The sequence below is a fragment of the Pleurodeles waltl genome, chromosome 3_1, assembly GCF_031143425.1.
Source record: "Pleurodeles waltl isolate 20211129_DDA chromosome 3_1, aPleWal1.hap1.20221129, whole genome shotgun sequence".
NCBI classification, from domain to species: Eukaryota; Metazoa; Chordata; class Amphibia; order Caudata; family Salamandridae; genus Pleurodeles; species Pleurodeles waltl.
Window position 1 is genome coordinate 1,990,682,601 of NC_090440.1, and position 19,044 is coordinate 1,990,701,644.

The 19,044-nt window shown below is 43.2% G+C and overlaps 1 protein-coding gene across 1 annotated transcript in view; it reads left to right on the forward strand.

The window, feature by feature from the left end:
• Positions 1-19,044, forward strand: part of PPM1E (protein phosphatase, Mg2+/Mn2+ dependent 1E) — a 725,707-nt gene that overhangs the window by 524,530 nt on the left and 182,133 nt on the right. Inside the window, exon 4 of the mRNA XM_069226399.1 lies at positions 14,280-14,468. Within this exon, the coding sequence (XP_069082500.1) occupies positions 14,280-14,468 (189 nt within the window). The remainder of the gene's footprint in view (positions 1-14,279; positions 14,469-19,044) is intronic.

Here is a 19,044-nt window from a genome sequence, read left to right on the forward strand (position 1 = left end):
TACTGTAGTCTTGTTTTTGGTTGTTGTGATGCTGATAATTACTTGTCTTGTGGTCACTTTCATGATGCCAAACGTTCCAAGGAGAAGCCTGTGATCTCATGCTCTACAAATAAGTCCTTAACAGATATTCGAACCTAGTCTCTCTTTCTAAAGTCATTTATCACCGCATCATTCCTTTTTCATATTTTTTCCTTGAGCCTTGTTTTCATTACATCTAATTAAATGGAGTTTAAGGCCAGTGGTTCAATTTTAGCATTAGTTGCTTTAGTAGTTAGCACATTATTTGCTAGTAAGAAATCAGTTCTTGAAAGTGTGTTATTATTTTGGGAACAGAAATTACGGCCCATATTTATGCTAGGGGTCTAAAAAAATGGCGCAAAGAAATCTAAGAGATTTCTTTGTGTCACTTTAATCTGCATTTTTTAATGCCTGCTAAGAGCAGGCATTAAAAAGAGGCTCCCATTGTGTGAAATGGGCCCTTGGGTGCTTTTCAGGATTAGTGTCTAGCTGGACTAGCGTCAACAGTTATGATGCTAGTACCCCTGACTACCGCCATGGTGCGCCGTATTTTAAATACGGCACACACTGTGGTGTTGGGGGGGTCTAAGGGGTACAGGAAATCATAAATCTGGGCCTTGATTTGCTACCTGTAGGATTAAGCATGCCCCATACATAAGTCAATCTGATTATTTTGCTTGCAGAGATGTCTCATTTGTGTATTGGCTGCATTCAGCCTATACTTACAAGAGGAAATTCTATCGTGAAGTAAGACCCAGCGGAGATTAAAAATCTCTCCCTTTTACTATACCAAAGCCGTTATGTATCTCAGGAGAATCCCTATTTAAGACAGTCCAGAACTTAGGGTGACCACCTGTTAGAATACAAATATGCATTATTTAGAGGTCTACCCCATCCTTAATTTACTAGTAAGCTATCTTCCTTATCATTTGAGGGGGAGCAAGTGAAGTCCTGGTTCCATTGGTTTAGCATGGTTCAAGTCTCTGAGCACCTTTGGTTTCCTATAATATGATAATATCACCTTTAAGTTGGTGGCAGTGGTGAGTAATTTTCTTCCTTTTAACAGTGATTAAGACCCTTTGTGTTCAGACTATTACTAGCAATGACTTCAAGTATCAATGAGTAGACCAGGCGAAGAGCATTATTCCCCCTTTAGTAATTTCCTAACCGCACATGACACTGTATAATCATTAGTCCCACTGATTGAACACATCGTCTACCAGGCTTCTGAGAGAAAAGGATAAAGTGAAAGGAAAGTGATAAGAAAAAAGAGAAGAAATGGAAATGAGAGAAGAGGTAAAAACAATCGTAGGAAACTAAGGGGCATATTTATACTCTGTTTGCGCCGAATGTGCTTCAAAATTATTGACGCACAATCGGCGCAAACCCTGCCCCATATTTATACTTTGACATCCGACCCCGCGGGCGTCAAAATTCCACCATGTGCGTCATTTTTTGGAAGGGGGAACCAGCCTTGCGTTAATTATATGCAAGGTGGGCATTCCCTTCCAAAAAATGACATTAAGGCCTGTGCCCCTTATTTATACCCTGGCGTCATTTTGACGCACAGGAGGGGGTGGGCCTTAAAAAACGGTGCACAGCCTGATGGGCACCGTTTTTTAACGCCTGGGTCAGGTCAGGCGTTAAGTGACCTGTGGGCTCGGAAGGAGCCCAGAGGTGCCCTCCCCTGCCCACAGGGACACCCCCTGCCACCCTTGCCCACCCCAGGAGGACACCCAAGGATGGAGGGACCCATCCCAGGGAAGGAAAGGTAAGTTCGGGTAAGTATTTTTATCCGATTTGTTTTGTGGCATAGGGGGGCCCAAATCAGGGCCTACATGCCACTATGCCCAATGACCATGCCCAGGGGACATAAGTCCCCTGGGCATGGCCATTGGGCAAGGGGGCATGACTCCTGTCTTTGCTAAGACAGGAGTCATGTCAATGGAGGCTGGGCGTAAAAAAAAATGGCGCAAATCCGGTTTGAGGCCTGAATTTTGCCTCAGACCTGACTTGCACCGTTTTTTGACGCACAACCCCCATTTTCCCATACGCCGGCGCTGCCTGGTGTGAGTCATTTTTTTTGACGCACACCAGTCCGCAGCGCCGGCTAACGTAATTCCATTAATAAGGCACCCGCATGGTGCGTTGGAATGGCGTTAGCCGGCGGTAAAATCTTTGACGCACATCTGCGTTGGCGCAGTTTTGCACCAAAAAGGTTTGCACCGGCTTGCACCATTTTTTAGCACCAGCTGGGCACCATATTTATGGAATGGTGCAAGCCGGGGCAAAGGGTAGGCTAGCTTTAAAAAAAATCACGCTAGGCATGTTTGAGTTCAAATAAATGATTCTGACCAGATTAGCATCATTTTTTGACGCTAAGGGGCATATTTATACTCTGTTTGCACTGAATTAGCGTCATTTCTTTTTTACTCTAATCCAGTGCAAAACTAACTCCATATTTATACTTTGGTGCTAGACCCGTCTAGCTCCAAATTTATGGAGTTAAACTCATTTTTTGGAAGTGGAAACCTACCTTGCCTTAATAAGATGCACAGTAGGCGTTCCTGTGCAAAAAATGACTCTATGGCCTTAACGCCATATTTATACTCCCATGCAAAAATGGTGCAAGGGAGGGAGGAGGGGTCAAAAAATGGGGCAAAGCAAGCTTTGCCCCATTTTGTAAGACCTGGGTCAGGGCAGGGGTTAGGGTACCTGTGGGCCTATTTCCATGGTGGAACACCATGGAATAAGCCCACAGGTGCCCTCCCCAGGCCCCAGGTACACCCCCACCCACACCAGAGGGACTGCGGAGGATGGGGGACCCTATCCCAGGTAAGTACAGGTAAGATTGCATTTAATTATTATTTTTTTAAAGTGCCATAGGGGGCCCTGAAATGGGCATGGTAGGTTTAGCACCATAAAATGACGCTAATCTGGTTAGAGTCATTTTTTTTTACTCTAACCTGCCTAAAGTCATTTTTTGGGGCTAAACCCTCTTCTTCTATACTGCCAGCCCTATCCAACTAAAGTCATTTTTTTACTCTAGCCTACCCTTTGCACCGACTTGCACCATTCCATAAATATGGTGCCTGGCTGGTGCACAGAAATGGTGCAAGCCGGTGCTAAACATTTTGGTGCAAAAAACTGAGTTAGTGCAGTTTTGCAGCAAAAAGTATAAATAAGGGCCAATATTTTGTACGTTTGCACCACTTTTGCGTCAAAAAATGACGTTAATGCGGCGCAAAAAAAGTATAAATCAGGGCCTTGGTGCTAGACGGGTCTAGCACCAAAGTATAAATATGGAGTTCGTTTTGCACAGAATTAGAGTAAAAAAAAATGACACTAATTCGGTGCAGACAGAGTATAAATATGCCCCTAAAACTCTCCTCCCTATCCCCCCTACCCCGAAAGACGTAATGGAGAAAAGTGGAAGCTTCTAGTGCCTATTGCCGAGACAGCTTCAACTATAGGAGCACAAATATTAACCTTAGCAAAACAATGTAGTATAGTAATAAGGTTTGAGGGTTTCGGCTAGGTTAGTTAATCCGAAACATTTACAAACCGTTTGATAACAAAAGTTGCAAAAATTACAGTCAGACGAAAGGGATAAAGTCTCTTACTAACATTATTATTGTGTTTACCGTGTTTCAAGTATAGAATGAATCTAAATTGTATAATTCTGAATTTCAGACAAGAAACTACCCTGAATTTTATGTAGCTATATAGATATTAGTCTATGGTAGAGGTTATCCCTTATAGATTGTTATTTTGAGATATGCAGATATGAACATATAGGGCCAAATTTAAGACAAGTGACGTTGCACCCAGTTCAGCGCCACTTTTCTTGTGGCCCTTAGCGCCCCCCTAATGCTACCCTGTGTGTGCCGTCTCTAAGCTACCATGGCGGTAGTTAGGGGAACTAGCATCAAAAACTTTTATACTAGTTCAGAGCTTTGCAGGATTAGCGTAAAAAAAATTGACGCTAATCCTGCAAAGCCCATTATAAATAATAGTGTGCCTCCTTTTATCGCCTGTTCTGAGCAGGTGTTAAAAGTGCTAAAAAAATGGCACAAAGATATCTCTTAGATTTATTTGCACCTTTTTCTCGGCCCCCCTAACAGAGGGGTACAAAGTGGCTCAATTTGTAAATTTGGCATGGCGATTTTGGCCTCATTGGGCCATATTAGCATAAGGAAAATTACGCTAATGTGGCGCATGGAGGCGCTAAGGGCTCCTAAATATGCCCCATAGAGGGTACATTTGTGAGGATTTGTTCATAAAGGTACTCTTCTTGAATGATAGTTGAGATATTGCATACATGTGTTATTATATGACTAGACCATGACGTTTGGTTATTAGTGGCCTGCTTAGAGGAGCAGATCATGTAAAAGAAAGTGCAAAATGAGGTTGCTCTTAAGCAGCATGAAGCTGAACTCCATGATCATTTCATTGAGTAGTGTAAAATGTAATAACAGCAACTGGCATTTACTGACACTAATGGGCGAATATCTGCAACTGGGCAGACTGCAAGTATGCAGATTTAAGTAGGTTCCCGCAGTTTTGCACCAAAAAGTATAAATTTGTGCCTTAGTGCCTTAACTAACCCATAAGAGCCATAAATAAAGTCTGCTTTTTCTAAAGAAACCCTGAACCTCACAACCCTAGGGCCTTATTTACAAGAAAGTGGTGCATCACTAGTTATGTGCCACTTTTCTTACGCCCCCTAACGCCACCATGATAGCACTATATTTTCAGTACGGCGCATGTTAGAGGCAATAGCGTTTTTTTTTTTAATGCTATTCTAATGCTAAACTGGCTTAACATAAAAAAAGACGCTAGTGTAGTATAGTGTTAAAAGGCAGATTGAAATCAATGGGAGCCTCATTTTACCACCTGTTCAAGCAGATTCCATTGCGCCATTGTAGCGAACCTCTAACAAGGGCACACCTCCTTGCATATATCATGCATATATTATCCATGATGTAGCATAAAGGGTTTACAAGGTGGTGGAAACCAAGGGGCATATTATGCTTGCGCCTTTTTAGCACCAAAAATGTTAATGCTAAAATGGCACATAGCTAACTCCATATTTATATTTAGACACTAGACCCATCTAAAATCAAAATATTGGGGTTAGTGTCATATTGTGGATGTGGCAAACTACCTTGCGCTAATTAGATACAAGGTAGGCGTTCCTGTCCACAATGTCACGCAAACTCCTTACTGCCTTATTTATGTTCCGCCTCAAAAACAACGCGCGTGGAGTAGGCGGACCAAAATAATGGCGCTATGCCTGCTTAGTGCCATTATTTAACGCCTGGTTCTGACCAGGCGTTAGGGGACCTGTGGACTCATTTCAATGGCTAAACACCATGGAATGGGCCCACAGATGCCCACCACAAGCCCCGGCTTGCGATATGGAATGACGTTAGCGCAGTTTTGCAGCAAAATCCATAAATATGGACCCAAGTTTTCACCACCTTGTAAATATGACACTATAGTAATGGTCCGTTGGCGTCTCATTTGCCGCAGAAATGTTGCTGCAACTGTGGTGCTAAGGAGCACAAGGGCCTTGTAAATCTGGTCCTTAATTTGATGAAACCGATCTCAGCCTCTTCAGGCCACAGACAAACTTGGTAATCTAGTAAAGTGCTGCTGAGACTGTAATTGGTCAAACATTAGGTTACGCCATCTTATTGCTCATATAGACAAAACCATTCCACTATAGCTGGTGGATAAATATAATTTCCCATTTTATTTGGACCCCCAGGACTGCACAAATTTGGGTGCATCAGGCCAATAGTGTTTTAGGAAGCTGATCCAGCATGGAATGGTTTATCCGGACTAGGTGGTATGTGAGTGGCATAAGCAAATGAAAATGTCTTGCTTGCATATACGGCTGCCCTGAACTAGCGTAGGTAGAGATAAATGGGCAAGCGTGTGCCATAGCGTACATAGTCAGTGTTAGAAATGGGGTCTTTGGTTGACAGTCAGGTTACCCCCTGTTCAAGCAAGGACCCTCACTCTAGTCAGGGTAAAAGAGAATCACCCTCAGCTAATCCCTGCTTACCCCCTTAGTAGCCTGGCAAAGCAGTAGGCTTAACTTCAGAGTGCTAGGTGTAAAGTATTTGTACCAACACACACAGTAACTTAATGAAAACACTACAAAATGACACAACACAGGTTTAGAAAAATAGGAAATATTTATCTAAACAAAAACAACAAAAATCCACAATACACAAGTCAAGTTATCAATAAAAATGCAAAAAGAGTCTTTAAGTAGTTTTAAACACACACTAACGCTGTCAGCGTGAAAAAGTACCTTGAGCGTGTCAAAAATAACCCCGCACGGGCGAGTGCGTGTCAAAAAGGGCTTGCGGGCGTTGATTTCCCTCACGAGCGGGACCGTGCGTCGTTTCTCCTTTCGTTGGGTCGGGGCGTGTAATTTTTTTCCCTCTGCAGGAGAACGATGCGTCGATCCGGTCAGCCCACTCGGGTCTGGGCAGGCCTTGCGTTGTTTTTCCATGCACAGCGGTACTTGAGTCGGAAATCAAGCCGCATGATGATCCGAAAACCCCACAGCGCGGGTTGTGATCTCCCAACCTCTGTCAGCGATGCTGCATGTCATTTCTCCTGCTCCGTGCGTCGATTCTTCGGTCGCGTTTACTGCGAGCGGCGTTTCTCAGCTGGTTGCCTTGCTCTCCTCTGCTTCCTGGTCCCAGCAGGCAATGGGATATCTTCAGAGACTCCCTGTGCAATCCATGCACTGCTCTCATGCTATTACCAAGTATGAGAGCACCACAGGGATTGGCCGCTCACTCAGGCACAGGAAGTCTGTGCTGTTTATCCAACCCGGCTCTCAAATACAGCTGGACTGGAGAAACCTACATGCGCATGTCTGTTTGGCTGGCCTTAGAGGACCGGCCAAATATACATGCGCACTTAAGTGCACTCCACTCCTCCTCCTCCCTTCTATGGCCCAGCCCCACCCTTCCCTGCACACCCTGGCTCAGCCAGCAGGTGAAAAATAAAACAATAATAAAATATTGTTTTATTTTTCAGCTGCTGGCTCTGAGCCAGTGGGGTGACGCTCCTCCACCATTGCAGAGGACCCGTGGCTGCTCTTTCAAGTCTTTGCCGCAGATCCTGCCCCACCACCCAGGCAACTTCTTCTGTTACACCTGAAAGTCTGAAACACTTTTTTACAGAAAAGGCCGCTAAGTCGCTCCTCTTCATTTCCAGCTGCTTCTCTTTGCTTTCTCAAGCTCTCCCAGGGAAGCAGAAGTCAAAAAGCACTGCGCTTCAGTTGGCAGTATGTCCCTTTCTCTTCTTTATGTGTTGTAGACATGATAAATACCCAGAGTCCTTGCCCTTACTATTACAGGGCATTACATACACTTAGAATATGGATCCCAAAATATATACACTAGAGCTGTAAATAACCCTTATGATCCAGTTACTGCAGATGATCAAGGTCTCAAAACAAGCACTCAACTGTCACAGAAGCAAGTAGTGAGTTTTAAAATTAATTTTTAGCTGCTTTGCCAGCCTCACGTTTTTCAAAGAAAAATCATACAAAATACATACATATATAGAGGCTTCCAAGCAACTCTTTCATAATTGGTCTGTTTACATATCACTCAAAATATACTCATTCCGATTCCAACCAAAGGTATTTTTGTACAGAACAGCCTACTCCAGCCACTGTACCATTAGATGCTTTCACTTTGAGTGACTGCATTCTGGCCTTGCACATGTACACATACATCTAAAACATAGGGGCATATTTATAAGCCCCTCGTGTCACATTAGCAAAAAGTTTTTTTTTACGCATATGGCATTAAGATGGCCTTTTCATCGCAACATATTTACAAAGTGGTGCAATGCATGCATTGCGCCACTTTGCAATCCCTTGCGCTACATTATGCCTGCGCCAGGCATAATGCATGTAAGGGGGCGTTTCTCCGTTAGGAGCCTGTAAAAATGGTGCAGTGAAATTTACAAGCTTCCACTGCACCATTTTTAGCATCATTTTTAACACCTGGCTAAGGTAGGTGTTAAAAATGATGCTCCCATTGTTTTCAATGGGCCTCTGTCTACTTTGCAGGATTTGGTAATCTTGCAAAGCGCCACAGTAGCATCAACATTTTTGATGCTGTTAGCCTAACGACCGCCATGGTGTGCTGTATTGTAAATACAGCGCTACCATGGTGTTGTTAGGAGGTGGAAGGGGCAAGCAAGAAAAGTAGCGTATTAGGACCGATGCACCACTTTCTTGTAAATGTGCCCCAAAGTTCCCCAAGAACAGAACTTGTTAGACACTTGCGCTTCCCAGGCTTTCAGATTTACGTTTTTACTGAATTTTACAGATAAACACAGACAGAAAATCATCTGTTTTCTTGTCTGTATTTATTTTTAAATATAGATAATGGATAAAAACAGAAATTCGTTTTTGTGTGATTTCAAGTGTTGACAGTCACAGACGAAAGGCTGTGCTGATTGACTCATAAGGTGTTACAAGAGAAAATGTTTACCAATGAGGCTTGAACAGCACTAGACGTGCATAAAACTGATGCTGAAATATGGCTGTTATCACAAGGGTGAATTAGTTTATCAGCAATGGGCAGTTATATCATTGAAACCTGTCAGGCATTCAAATATGAGTGTACATTTATCGGTTAAATAAAAGCGGAAATTTACTAGTTTCATTTTCAGTTTTCTACAGAACCCAAAATAAATATGAATAAATACAGATGAATTTAGGAAAAAATAAATATGGGTAAATACAGACAGAAATGGCAAAAAAATACTTATTATACATTACAATGTTGATTCCCCACTATAAATCAACTTTAATATATTTAGTTTTCCTACAGAAAATGAGCACAAGTCATTAGAGTAGATGGATTATTTATGCGGATTCCCCCCACCCTTTTCAGGTTTGTGATTAACATTTCAACCAATTGCATCTGACTTGAGAGATAGCTATAGATGTGGAACTGCAGCTTTAAAAAATATGTTTTCACCCTTACTGGAAGAAAACAAGAGCAGAAGAGTGCCTATCTAAAAACAACCAAACAAAATTGATTTTTAGTTACGAGTGAATAAAAGCTCCTGTATTTAATATGATGTAATTACTTACTGTGATAGAAAGCAAAAAATGTAATGAATCTGTACTTTTGATTCATTATTATGAATCAACTTTGGCAAATAATTATACCTATGGAAAACAATATGTGTACATGCACATTTATATATTAAAGCCAACTCCTTTCAGCTTGGTGCAGGTCTTTTTCTTATTAAAGAGTTGCATCTGACTTGAGCAGCACCTTAACTGTGGCCCCATGTAAGAAGATCAATGCTTTTGCATTTGACTTGTGAGGGACACCTTGCTGGCACTAGTGGAATTGCAGCTTTATGTAACAATGTCAATGCTTTTACATTTGACTTGTGAGAGACACTTAAGCCCATATTTATGAGACCCTTGCACCGCTGTTAGGTCACTTTTAGTTACACAACGGCGGTGTAAACCATTAACTCTTATTTATGAGGCCACGCAAAGCCTCTTGCGGGCCGTTAAGAAATGCATAATGCCATTTTGGCATGTATGAAAGGCATCTGAGGTGGTGCAGAATGTGATTTCTATGTAGTAGAAATCGCATTTTGGAAATTGCTAAATAGAAAATCCCAAATAAGGATTTCCAAAAAGTGAATCGCTAACACTATGTACAAAGGATTTCCTAATTGCCAATAGTTGCAAAATGGCCATTCAGGAATTGCAATTACTATCAATGTGGATCTGATGGTAACCAGGTGCAGACTAAAAAAATCACCCAAAATGCATCTGTCTCATTCAGAATTACGGGTAAGTATGTCTTGGTGAAGAGGATGAGGATTTTGGCTGGTAGGCAGAGAATGAGGCAGAGACAGGAGAGAATATTCAGGGTGAGGGCCACTCTTTTTGAACAGACTGAGGCAGAGATACATGAGAAGTACAGACTCAGTAGTGAGGTAATGTTTTAATTAATTGCTGAGTCACAACCTCGGCTACAAACCCCAACAGTCAGAAGCAATGCAATCCCACCACATGTGCAGGCATTGTGTTGTCTACACCTTTTGGCTTCAGGGAGTCACCAGGGAGTTATAGCAATGGCAGCAGGAGTGTCGCACAGCACTTTTTCTAGGTTTTGTCACAGAATTCTGGACATCATGGTTAGGTAAGTAAACAAATGCATGTGTTTACCAAACATGCCCAAATATTTGCAACTGATCAAAGTAATGTTTTACAGTTTCTCTATGTAATTGGCTATGTTGATGGCACACATATTGCCATATGCCCCCCGTACAAATGAATTAATATATAGAAATATGAAAAACACCCATTCTCACAATATACAGGGAGTGTGTGATGCCTCATGCATCATAAGTGACCTTGTATGAAGATTCTCAGGCAGCACCCATGACTCCTTCATGTTCCGCCACAGTAGAATACATAATCGACTGTCCCAGGGTGAATTAGGCGATGGCTTATTACATGGTAAGAGAATTGCTTACTCAATGCATACAGACCTGTTTGTATAATGTGACCTAATGGTTTATCCTTCTCATGCTCTTTAAAGAGACAGTGCATATGTTTTCCGTCCTTGGGCCTGACACTATCCTTGACTCCAAGAACCAGATGTGAAAGCCAGTACAACAGGGCATGTAAGACAACACGTTCCATCATCGAACTGACCTTTGGCATGCTGATGTACAGGTTCTGCTTCCTCTTAAACACAAAACTGTTGGAGCAGTACTTTAGAGACCTGGGACTACCTAGTTTGGATGGGCAGAGTCAGACGTCTGCCCATCACTTCCAGCACAACACTAGCGGTAAGAGGCAGTAAAAACTGCTAAATTCACCCCTTGTCATGAGAGAGGACTCCCATGGTGATGGAAGCATTTAATTTTTAATTTTTATTTTCAAACAGAAAATCCAGATTCTGGATTCTCTGTTTGAAAATAATAAAGAAAGCCGTTTGGTGCAGGCCTCGTCATGTTGATGGTGCCATGCACCAAACTGTAAACAGCACTGATAGGAACCGCTGCAACGGAGGTTCCTGACAGTGTTTTAGAAATGACTGCCGGCTTGGCAGTCAATTCCAAATTTGGTGGGTGGAATAATCTCAACCTGGTGGATGTTAAGTCCTCCTCCAGGCCACTGAACACCAACAATTAAATTGGGTCCTTAGACTAGTCATGGATTGTGGCTTGGTCAGATGCAAGCTATTCACCAACAAGCTATTGCATGTAAGCTTGGAATGGATGCAAACACTAGTGGGAATTAGCCAATGAGAGCAAGTGGAGTAGGTGGTGCCACAGTAGGTAACTTTCAGCAACTACAGCTTGAAATTGGGGTTACTAGCAACAGCTCCAATATGAATCCTACCATAGTGCTGGGTAAGACAATGCATGCCCCATGCTTTCCCCGGGTTCTCCATATTATAGTTTAAACAGAGAAAAAGGGTACCCCCAAATTATTAAGTCCTGGTTTCAGGAATGGGGAAATAACATATAAAAAACGAATATCCTGTTTAACCTGTCTCTTCTTTTAAGTGGAAATGAATCCTGCAGTAGACAGACCCATAACCCACCTTGCAACCCTTTACCACTAGAGATGATAATTACATTAAAACATCTTTTTTCATTTCTGATTTAATATTTCAACAGATATTCTTATATATTTGTATGTTAATCTTGTCTATTCGGTCTCCAAAAAATATTAATCCATGTGCAATTTAATCACAGTAATTGTCTTTAATTTCTAAAATAGCTTATTAATAATTCTTCACACAAAGATTTTTGTTTGTACACAACGGTGTCAGAAGTCTGTTGTCTGTTAAAAAACCTACCACCCTACTTGCAATTAAATGTCCGAGCACAGAATACTGAGGCAGCGTAATCCCAAAGCCACCTCGGGCCTCTTTAATCCATTTTCAGCCACTCCCTGCCCCTTTAGCACATTCTTGCAGCTGTGCTTTCTCCCTTGGTGCGCTTTTCCGATTTTCTCTTCCTCTGTCTTTTCCATATGTGTCTTTTGCTCGCAATAAACGCCTAATGCAGAAAAATAAGTGCCGGCCCCCCAAAAATAAGTGCAGGTGCCTCCACCAGAAACCATCTGCTCAAATTAAGCACTGGGACGCTTGTGCTTTGAATGTCTTTTCCGTTCTTAAACATGCACTAACAAATATTTTTATATCCAGCATAGCAGCGCACAAGTGCTGCTTTTCTGGCGTGTTGGTATGTACTTGGGCTTTTAAACACGCCCACAGCACGTCCATCATGATCACTCGTTCATGGGTTTGCCTTTAAAAAATCCTTTGTTTTCGTTGGTAACTGCGTTACGTTTGTCCCTTCTTAATGCGGTTTTGTTACCTTTGTGGCCATCGACCCTGTTACATGGATAATTGCACTTTTGCTGATAACTTTGACTGCGAGCGAACTTCTTTTTCCTTTTGTCGCTCCCTTCGCGCTCATGGCGGCGCTTTGGATCATCTCGCTTATGTCAACTGTTTTACTTTTTGTTTTCAGTTTGTGTGGCAAGAAAGTTTCATTTAGAAATTTACAACGCTAGTAGCGCTACCTCGAGCAGACGCGAGTCCCATTGCATTGCAAATGCTTGTTTAAAATGTTGTTTCTCAAAGTGTGTCTTCCAAGGTGTTATTAGCATAGCAAGGTTTTACTATCTTAATTACCCTGATCAGCCGAAGTATGAGAGATTTAGCAGCAGATAACCCAAGTATTTTAAGTGCACACATTCAAACGAAGGAGGCTCTGTTTGTAACCGTTATGCTGCAATTGCTAATTGTCATCCCCCCCACTCCCCCTCCCCCAAATTAGCCCGATGTCCTAGAATCAAAGAGAAGGCCAGTAGATAAAAAAGAAGGATGTTGCACCTTCGTGTTTCTGTTTAGTCCTAAAATTGTCTAAAAGGTAGTCCTAAAATTCTACTCCCAGGAGGCCTACTAGATATTGCAGGGACATGAAGTGGCACTACTTGGCAGATGTGCTGGTCCTCCTCCTCCCTGTCTTTCATTGCTTTGATTCTGCTGTTAGGCCTGGATTCAGCTGCATTTCAGAAGGCAGGAACATAAACTATTTGGCTGGGGATGGTCGGTTGGCCCTTTCAGTTTACCATACTTCCAGAACCACCTGAATGGAAACTTGAGCAGCTTGAGAAGCGTGATTTTCGTTTTTACAATTTCGGGGTTCACCTGTTCTGGCTCGATAGAGTTATTAAGGTTGTGCTAAAGATTATTGCCACAACTATAAAGTCTGCTTCAGCCTGCTGTCACGGTGTATCTTATTAGAGCCATTAACCGCAATTGGATAAGAGAGTTATGGCAGCAAAGCACAGTTATGCATACATCACTGAAATAATGTTTAGGAGACAACAGTTATAGAAGGGAAGCCGTGTCTCATCAAAGATTGTAAACATCATATCATCTTAAATAAATATTCAGGAGCTGCATTCTGCAGCTCACGTAGAAAGATGTTTTTATGCAGGACATTTCTCCTTCCTGCACAAAAACAGTCCTGCTTGTAATACAGCCATCCTGGCACCGTGGTGCCAGGGTGCCTGCGTTGGTGCTGTGAAGGAGTTTGTGCGCCAACGCAGGAAGAGAACAAGAATCATATCTTGATAAATACAGTGGATTCCTGCCCACTCCATTTTACGCTGCTTAATAAGGTGTCGTGCTGTATTGTGTGAAATAATGATAAATATGGCCCTTAGTCTATTGAGAGAGATATCCTTTCTATAATATCTCAGGTTTGTACTCATTGACAGAACTCAAAAAACGGCATTTTCATCAGGCTAATTTATTACACTTCTTGACTTGCTAATGACCTGGTTTTTGTACCCTAACCTAGTTGCTGTACATGCCTTGTATAATTTTCATGCAAATAAAGGCGTACATCTTCCTTCATTTGTCATTTGTCGCTCGCTTTAAACCCCTGGTTGTGATTTCACATCATAAATATTCATTTCATTCAAACGCCTGTCAAGGTTGAATCAGCCTTCACACTGGGTTGATATGTTTGTGGTACAAAAATTAAAGGATATACTAGAATGATTTGGCATGTCATACAAAAAGGCTGTGCTTCTCTGCCTGTAAAATGAGATAAAGGGATGTATTCAACACTGGAGCTGCGTAAAGATTGCTTGCATATTCAGGCAATTTTATCCAGTTGTCTAAATTAAAACTTTATATTGGTAGGATCAAGAGGAACAGGCCTACTTTGCAGTATTTGATGGCCATGGAGGGGTGGATGCTGCCATTTATGCCGCACTCCACCTACATGTGAACCTGGTGCGGCAGGAGATGTTCCCACATGACCCAGCAGAAGCGTTGTGCGGAGCCTTCCGAGTGACGGATGAACGGTTTGTGCAGAAGGCAGCCAGAGAGGTGAGTTTTATTTTACTAGTAGAGCATGGAGGTAATGAATGTCAATGACTGAACACATCTAAACCACTTGTAATGCCTTTGGGATGAATCCATTTAATCTTTTTTTAGCTTGCCACAGACAGAAAGCCTCTTTATACCAACTGTTGTTGGATCTGTCCCTAAAGAGACTGCACAGAAAACCAATGTGTTTCAGCCTTATTGGGCACTGGTCAGTGAGATGAATCCTCAGACCTTTAAGCCAAGCGAACTCTGGTGCCAAGAGGTGCATTTCCATACTGGTTGAGGAGACTCACTTAAACAGCACACAAGTGATGTCGCCTCTCCCCTCTCAGGCCACATGCAGAGCATCTGTCTTCCTCCCTTCATTTCTATACCCAAGAACATCACCAGTGGCGTACCCCAAGAATCCTTCCTCAGCCCAACCCTGTTCAATAACTACATGAACGCCCCTCCCAGACCTCGTCAGATCCTTCGGACTCAATATAGCCTCCTACGCTGACAACACAACTAATCCTCTCACTCACTGAAGACCCCACAAAGCCAGTGTCCACAACGCCATGACCAACTTAGCAACATGGATGAAAAACAGTTGCCTCGAACTAAACACCAACAAAACTGAAGTACTTATCTTTGGGAAGAACACCTCCGTATGGGACCACAGCTGGTGGCCTGCAGAACTTGGACCAATGCTCTCTCCATCAGACTACGCACAAAACCTTAGCATCATCCTTGACTGCCAACCACCCATGAATCCACAAATAAACTCAGTCACCTCCTCTGGCTTTCTCATCCTCTGTATGCTTCGCTGAATCTTCAAATGTATCCCTACTGACACCAGAAAGTCACGCACGCCTGTCTCAACTATGGCAATGTTCTCTATGCCGGAGTGTCCTCCCAGCTACTTAAGACTCCAGACTCTAAAGAACACCACAGCCACACTCATCCTCAACATCCCCAGGCACTCTGGCATTACCCCACACCTCTGGAACCTTCACTGGCTCCCTGTCCAGAAGAGATGCCAATTCAAAATCCTCACACTTGCATAAAAGGCTCTCCACAAACTATGGGCGTCCTACATCAACCACTGACTGAGCTTCTACGTCCCAGCAAGACAATGCTCTACCTCGCTAAACCTCGCACACACCCCCAGCATCCATCGCAGCTGCAGCGGAGGCTGCTCCTTCTCCTACACAGCAGCCAAGTATTGGAACAGCCTGCTCCTCCACCTCCGAACAGCTTCCTCCCAGGTGGACTTCAGAAGGAGACTCAAGATGTGGCTTTTTGACAGAGATACGGCACCCTCAGCAGCTAGATACCCTTGACGGTGATAGTGCTATGCTTTACAAATGCTATGATTGATTGATTGAGTGATACATGGAAATACTGCATTTACTCTGAATAACGGATGTATGTACAGCGAGCACTGAACATGGGCAGAAATCCTAAGATATGAGTCTGGGTCATTTACAGTGAAGCAGATTAATCATGGGTGGAGATTTCTGTTTTGTAGAGATGGATCATTCTCTGAAGAAGTGAGTTTCAGCTCCTTTAAGAATTGCAGGAGGTGTGGTGCAATTCTCATGTTCACTGGAATGCTGTTCCAGTTCCTGGGAATGAAGATGATGGAGACTGGTTTTCTGATTTTCTCTTTTTATGTACTGATGCATGTTACTGAATGTTTATGTTGTTATTCAGGGTAGAATGTCTAGTGTTTTCTGCTCCTCATCCACGTGGAAAGGCATAAAGGGGTACATTAACTATTATTTCACTCAGTAAAGCATAATATGGGAACTTGCTGCATTGCATGAAAGGAGGAGAGCAGAAAAGCTCCACATTTATAAATATATAGAGCATTTCTGCTCTCTCTCTCTTTATGTTGGAGCATTGAGCGCTGCCTAGCACCAATAACTATAGTTATGGGCAGGATCATTTTTGTGCAGGAAAGAATACCTTCTTGCACAAAAACAATCCAAAGGAGCATATTCTGTTTCCATGTGTGCTGCAGAATGAAAGACGTAATGAGACAAAATGAAGATATTTCTCCTTGTTATGCCTCTGTCAGGTAGGCACAACATTATGGTGCATATCCAGGTTTACAAGACTTTGCAAATGTGAGTCTGCATCAGAATACGTGGGTGGATGCATGAGAACGCCCGTGCTCTACCCATGTAATACCTACTCCACAAGAAGTAATGCAAGGCAGCTCTTTGTATTTATGAAACCATGCAAAGCCACACAAAGTTTGCGTAGCTTAGAACATGCCAAAAATGATTATGGACTGGGGCTGTGCCACAGCAATGATGCAACTCTGACTCAAAATCACAGTAAGGCCCATATTTATACTCAACTTGCGCTAAATTAGTGTCATTTTTTAACGTTAATTCAGTGCAAACCTAACTCCTCATTTATACTTTGGCGCTGGACACGTCAAGCGCCTAACCTATGTAGTTAACATCATTTTCTGGACGTGAAAACCTACCTTGCGTCAATGAGATGCAAGGTAGGCGTTCCCGTCCAGAAAAGGACGATATGGCCTTAGCACCATATTTATCCCCCCCATGCTAAAATCCAACACAAGGGGATGGGGGCCTTAAATAATGGTGCTACAGCTTGCTTAGCGCCATTATTTAACTCCTGCGTATGGGCAGGCGTTGGGGGAACTGTAGGCATATTTACATGGTCAGAGACCATGGAAAGAGCCCACAGGTGCCCTTCCCTGGCCCCAGGGCTCCCCCCACACCAGAGGGACACCACAGGATGGGGCACCCATCCCAGGTAAGTTACGGTAAGTATTTATTTTTCCACACTCGGGGGCCCTGACTTGGGGCCCCCTGCATGGCGCTGGCCCCAATGGCCATGCATGGCCATTGGGGTGGTGGGCATGGCCCCTGTCTTTTCTAAGTCAGGGGCTGTGTCCATGGGGGTTGTGTGGCAGAAAATGGCGCTAAACTGCTTAGAGGCATTTTTTTACCTCTAAACAGTGTAGCGCCATAATTTGGCACACAAGCTCCAGTTTCCCCTACGCCTCCCTCACCCTGTTAGTGCCTTTACAAGGACACTAGCAGGGAATTAGCGCCGACTAGCGCCATTCCATAAATATGGTGCGCGGCCAGCGTCTTGGAGTGGCGCTAGCTGGCGCTATACTTCTTTACGCAAAACTGCACTAATGCAGTTTTGCATTAAAAAGTATAGATATGAGCCTAAGGCTAAATTTGTTATAGCTGGCTAACGCCATTCCTATGTGCCATGCGGGCGCCTTATTTAAGGAATGACGTTAGCCGGCGCTGCGGACTAGTCAGAGTAAAAAAAAAAAAGACTCAAACCACGCAGTGCCGGCGTAGGGGAAAATGGGGGTTGTGCGTCAAAAAATGGTGCAAATCAGGTTTGAGGCAAAAATCATGGCGCAAACCGGGCTTGCGCCATTTTATGACGCACAACCCCCACTGAAATGACTCCTGTCTTAGCAAAGACAGGAGTCATGCCCCCTTGCCCATTGGCAATGCTCAGGGGACTTCTGTCCCTGGTCATGGTCATTGGGCACAGTGTCATGTAGGGGTGCCCAAATTAGGCCTCCCTATGCCACTTTAAAAAAATATATAAAAAAAATACTTACCTCAACTTACCTGTACTTACCTGGGATGGGTCCCCCCATCCATGGGTGTCTTCCAGGGGTGGGCGAGGGTGTCAGGGGGTGTCCCTGGGGGTAGGGAAGGGCACCTCTGGACTCCTTCCATGGTCAGAGACCATGGAAGTGAGCCCACAGGTCCCTTCACGTCTGCCCTAACCCAGGCGTTAAAAAATGGCGCACATCAGGCTGTGTGCCGTTTTTTAAGGCCTGCTCTCTCCTGTGCATCAAAATGACGCAGGAGTATAAATAAGGCGCACAAGCCATAAAGTCATTTTTTGGGCGGGAACACCTACCTTGCATGTCATTAACGCAAGGCAGTTTCCCGCATCCAAACAATTACTCACACGGAGGAATTTTGACGTCCGCGGGCTCGGGCGTCAAAGTTTAAATATGGTGCACGGTTTGCACCGAATGTGCATAAAATTTTTGACACACATTCGGCGCAAACAGAGTATAAATATGCCCCTCAATCTCTTCTGATGTATTTTAATACAACATGACATCAGAATTACCTGAAGTTGCTGAAAGCTTTTCCATAGCTATTATCTGCTCCTTTCTTCTATAATGGAAACAACCATGTTTTCAACTGTTTGCTGAAAACAAAATAATATGGGAAGTTTCAATAGGTGAAAGCGAAGGCATTTCATAAGAAAGCTCCACCACTTTTCAAAGCCAGATGAAAACAGACCTTTTCATCTACAGGGTAGTGCAGATTTCGACCCAGGGTCCAACTCTCAAAGTTATTTGCACATGTATGTAAGTCAGAAATACACATGCAAATACCCTTATTTACAAGTCTACTTTTAGAAATGAGAAAACAGTGTTCCGTATTTACAATAAAATGATGCAGCATGGCACAGCATGCTTTAGAAAAGTTCAGGGATGCGTCATATTTACAGACATATGATGCATACCTGTACTTTCCTCTGCTCTGGCGCACAATTGGCA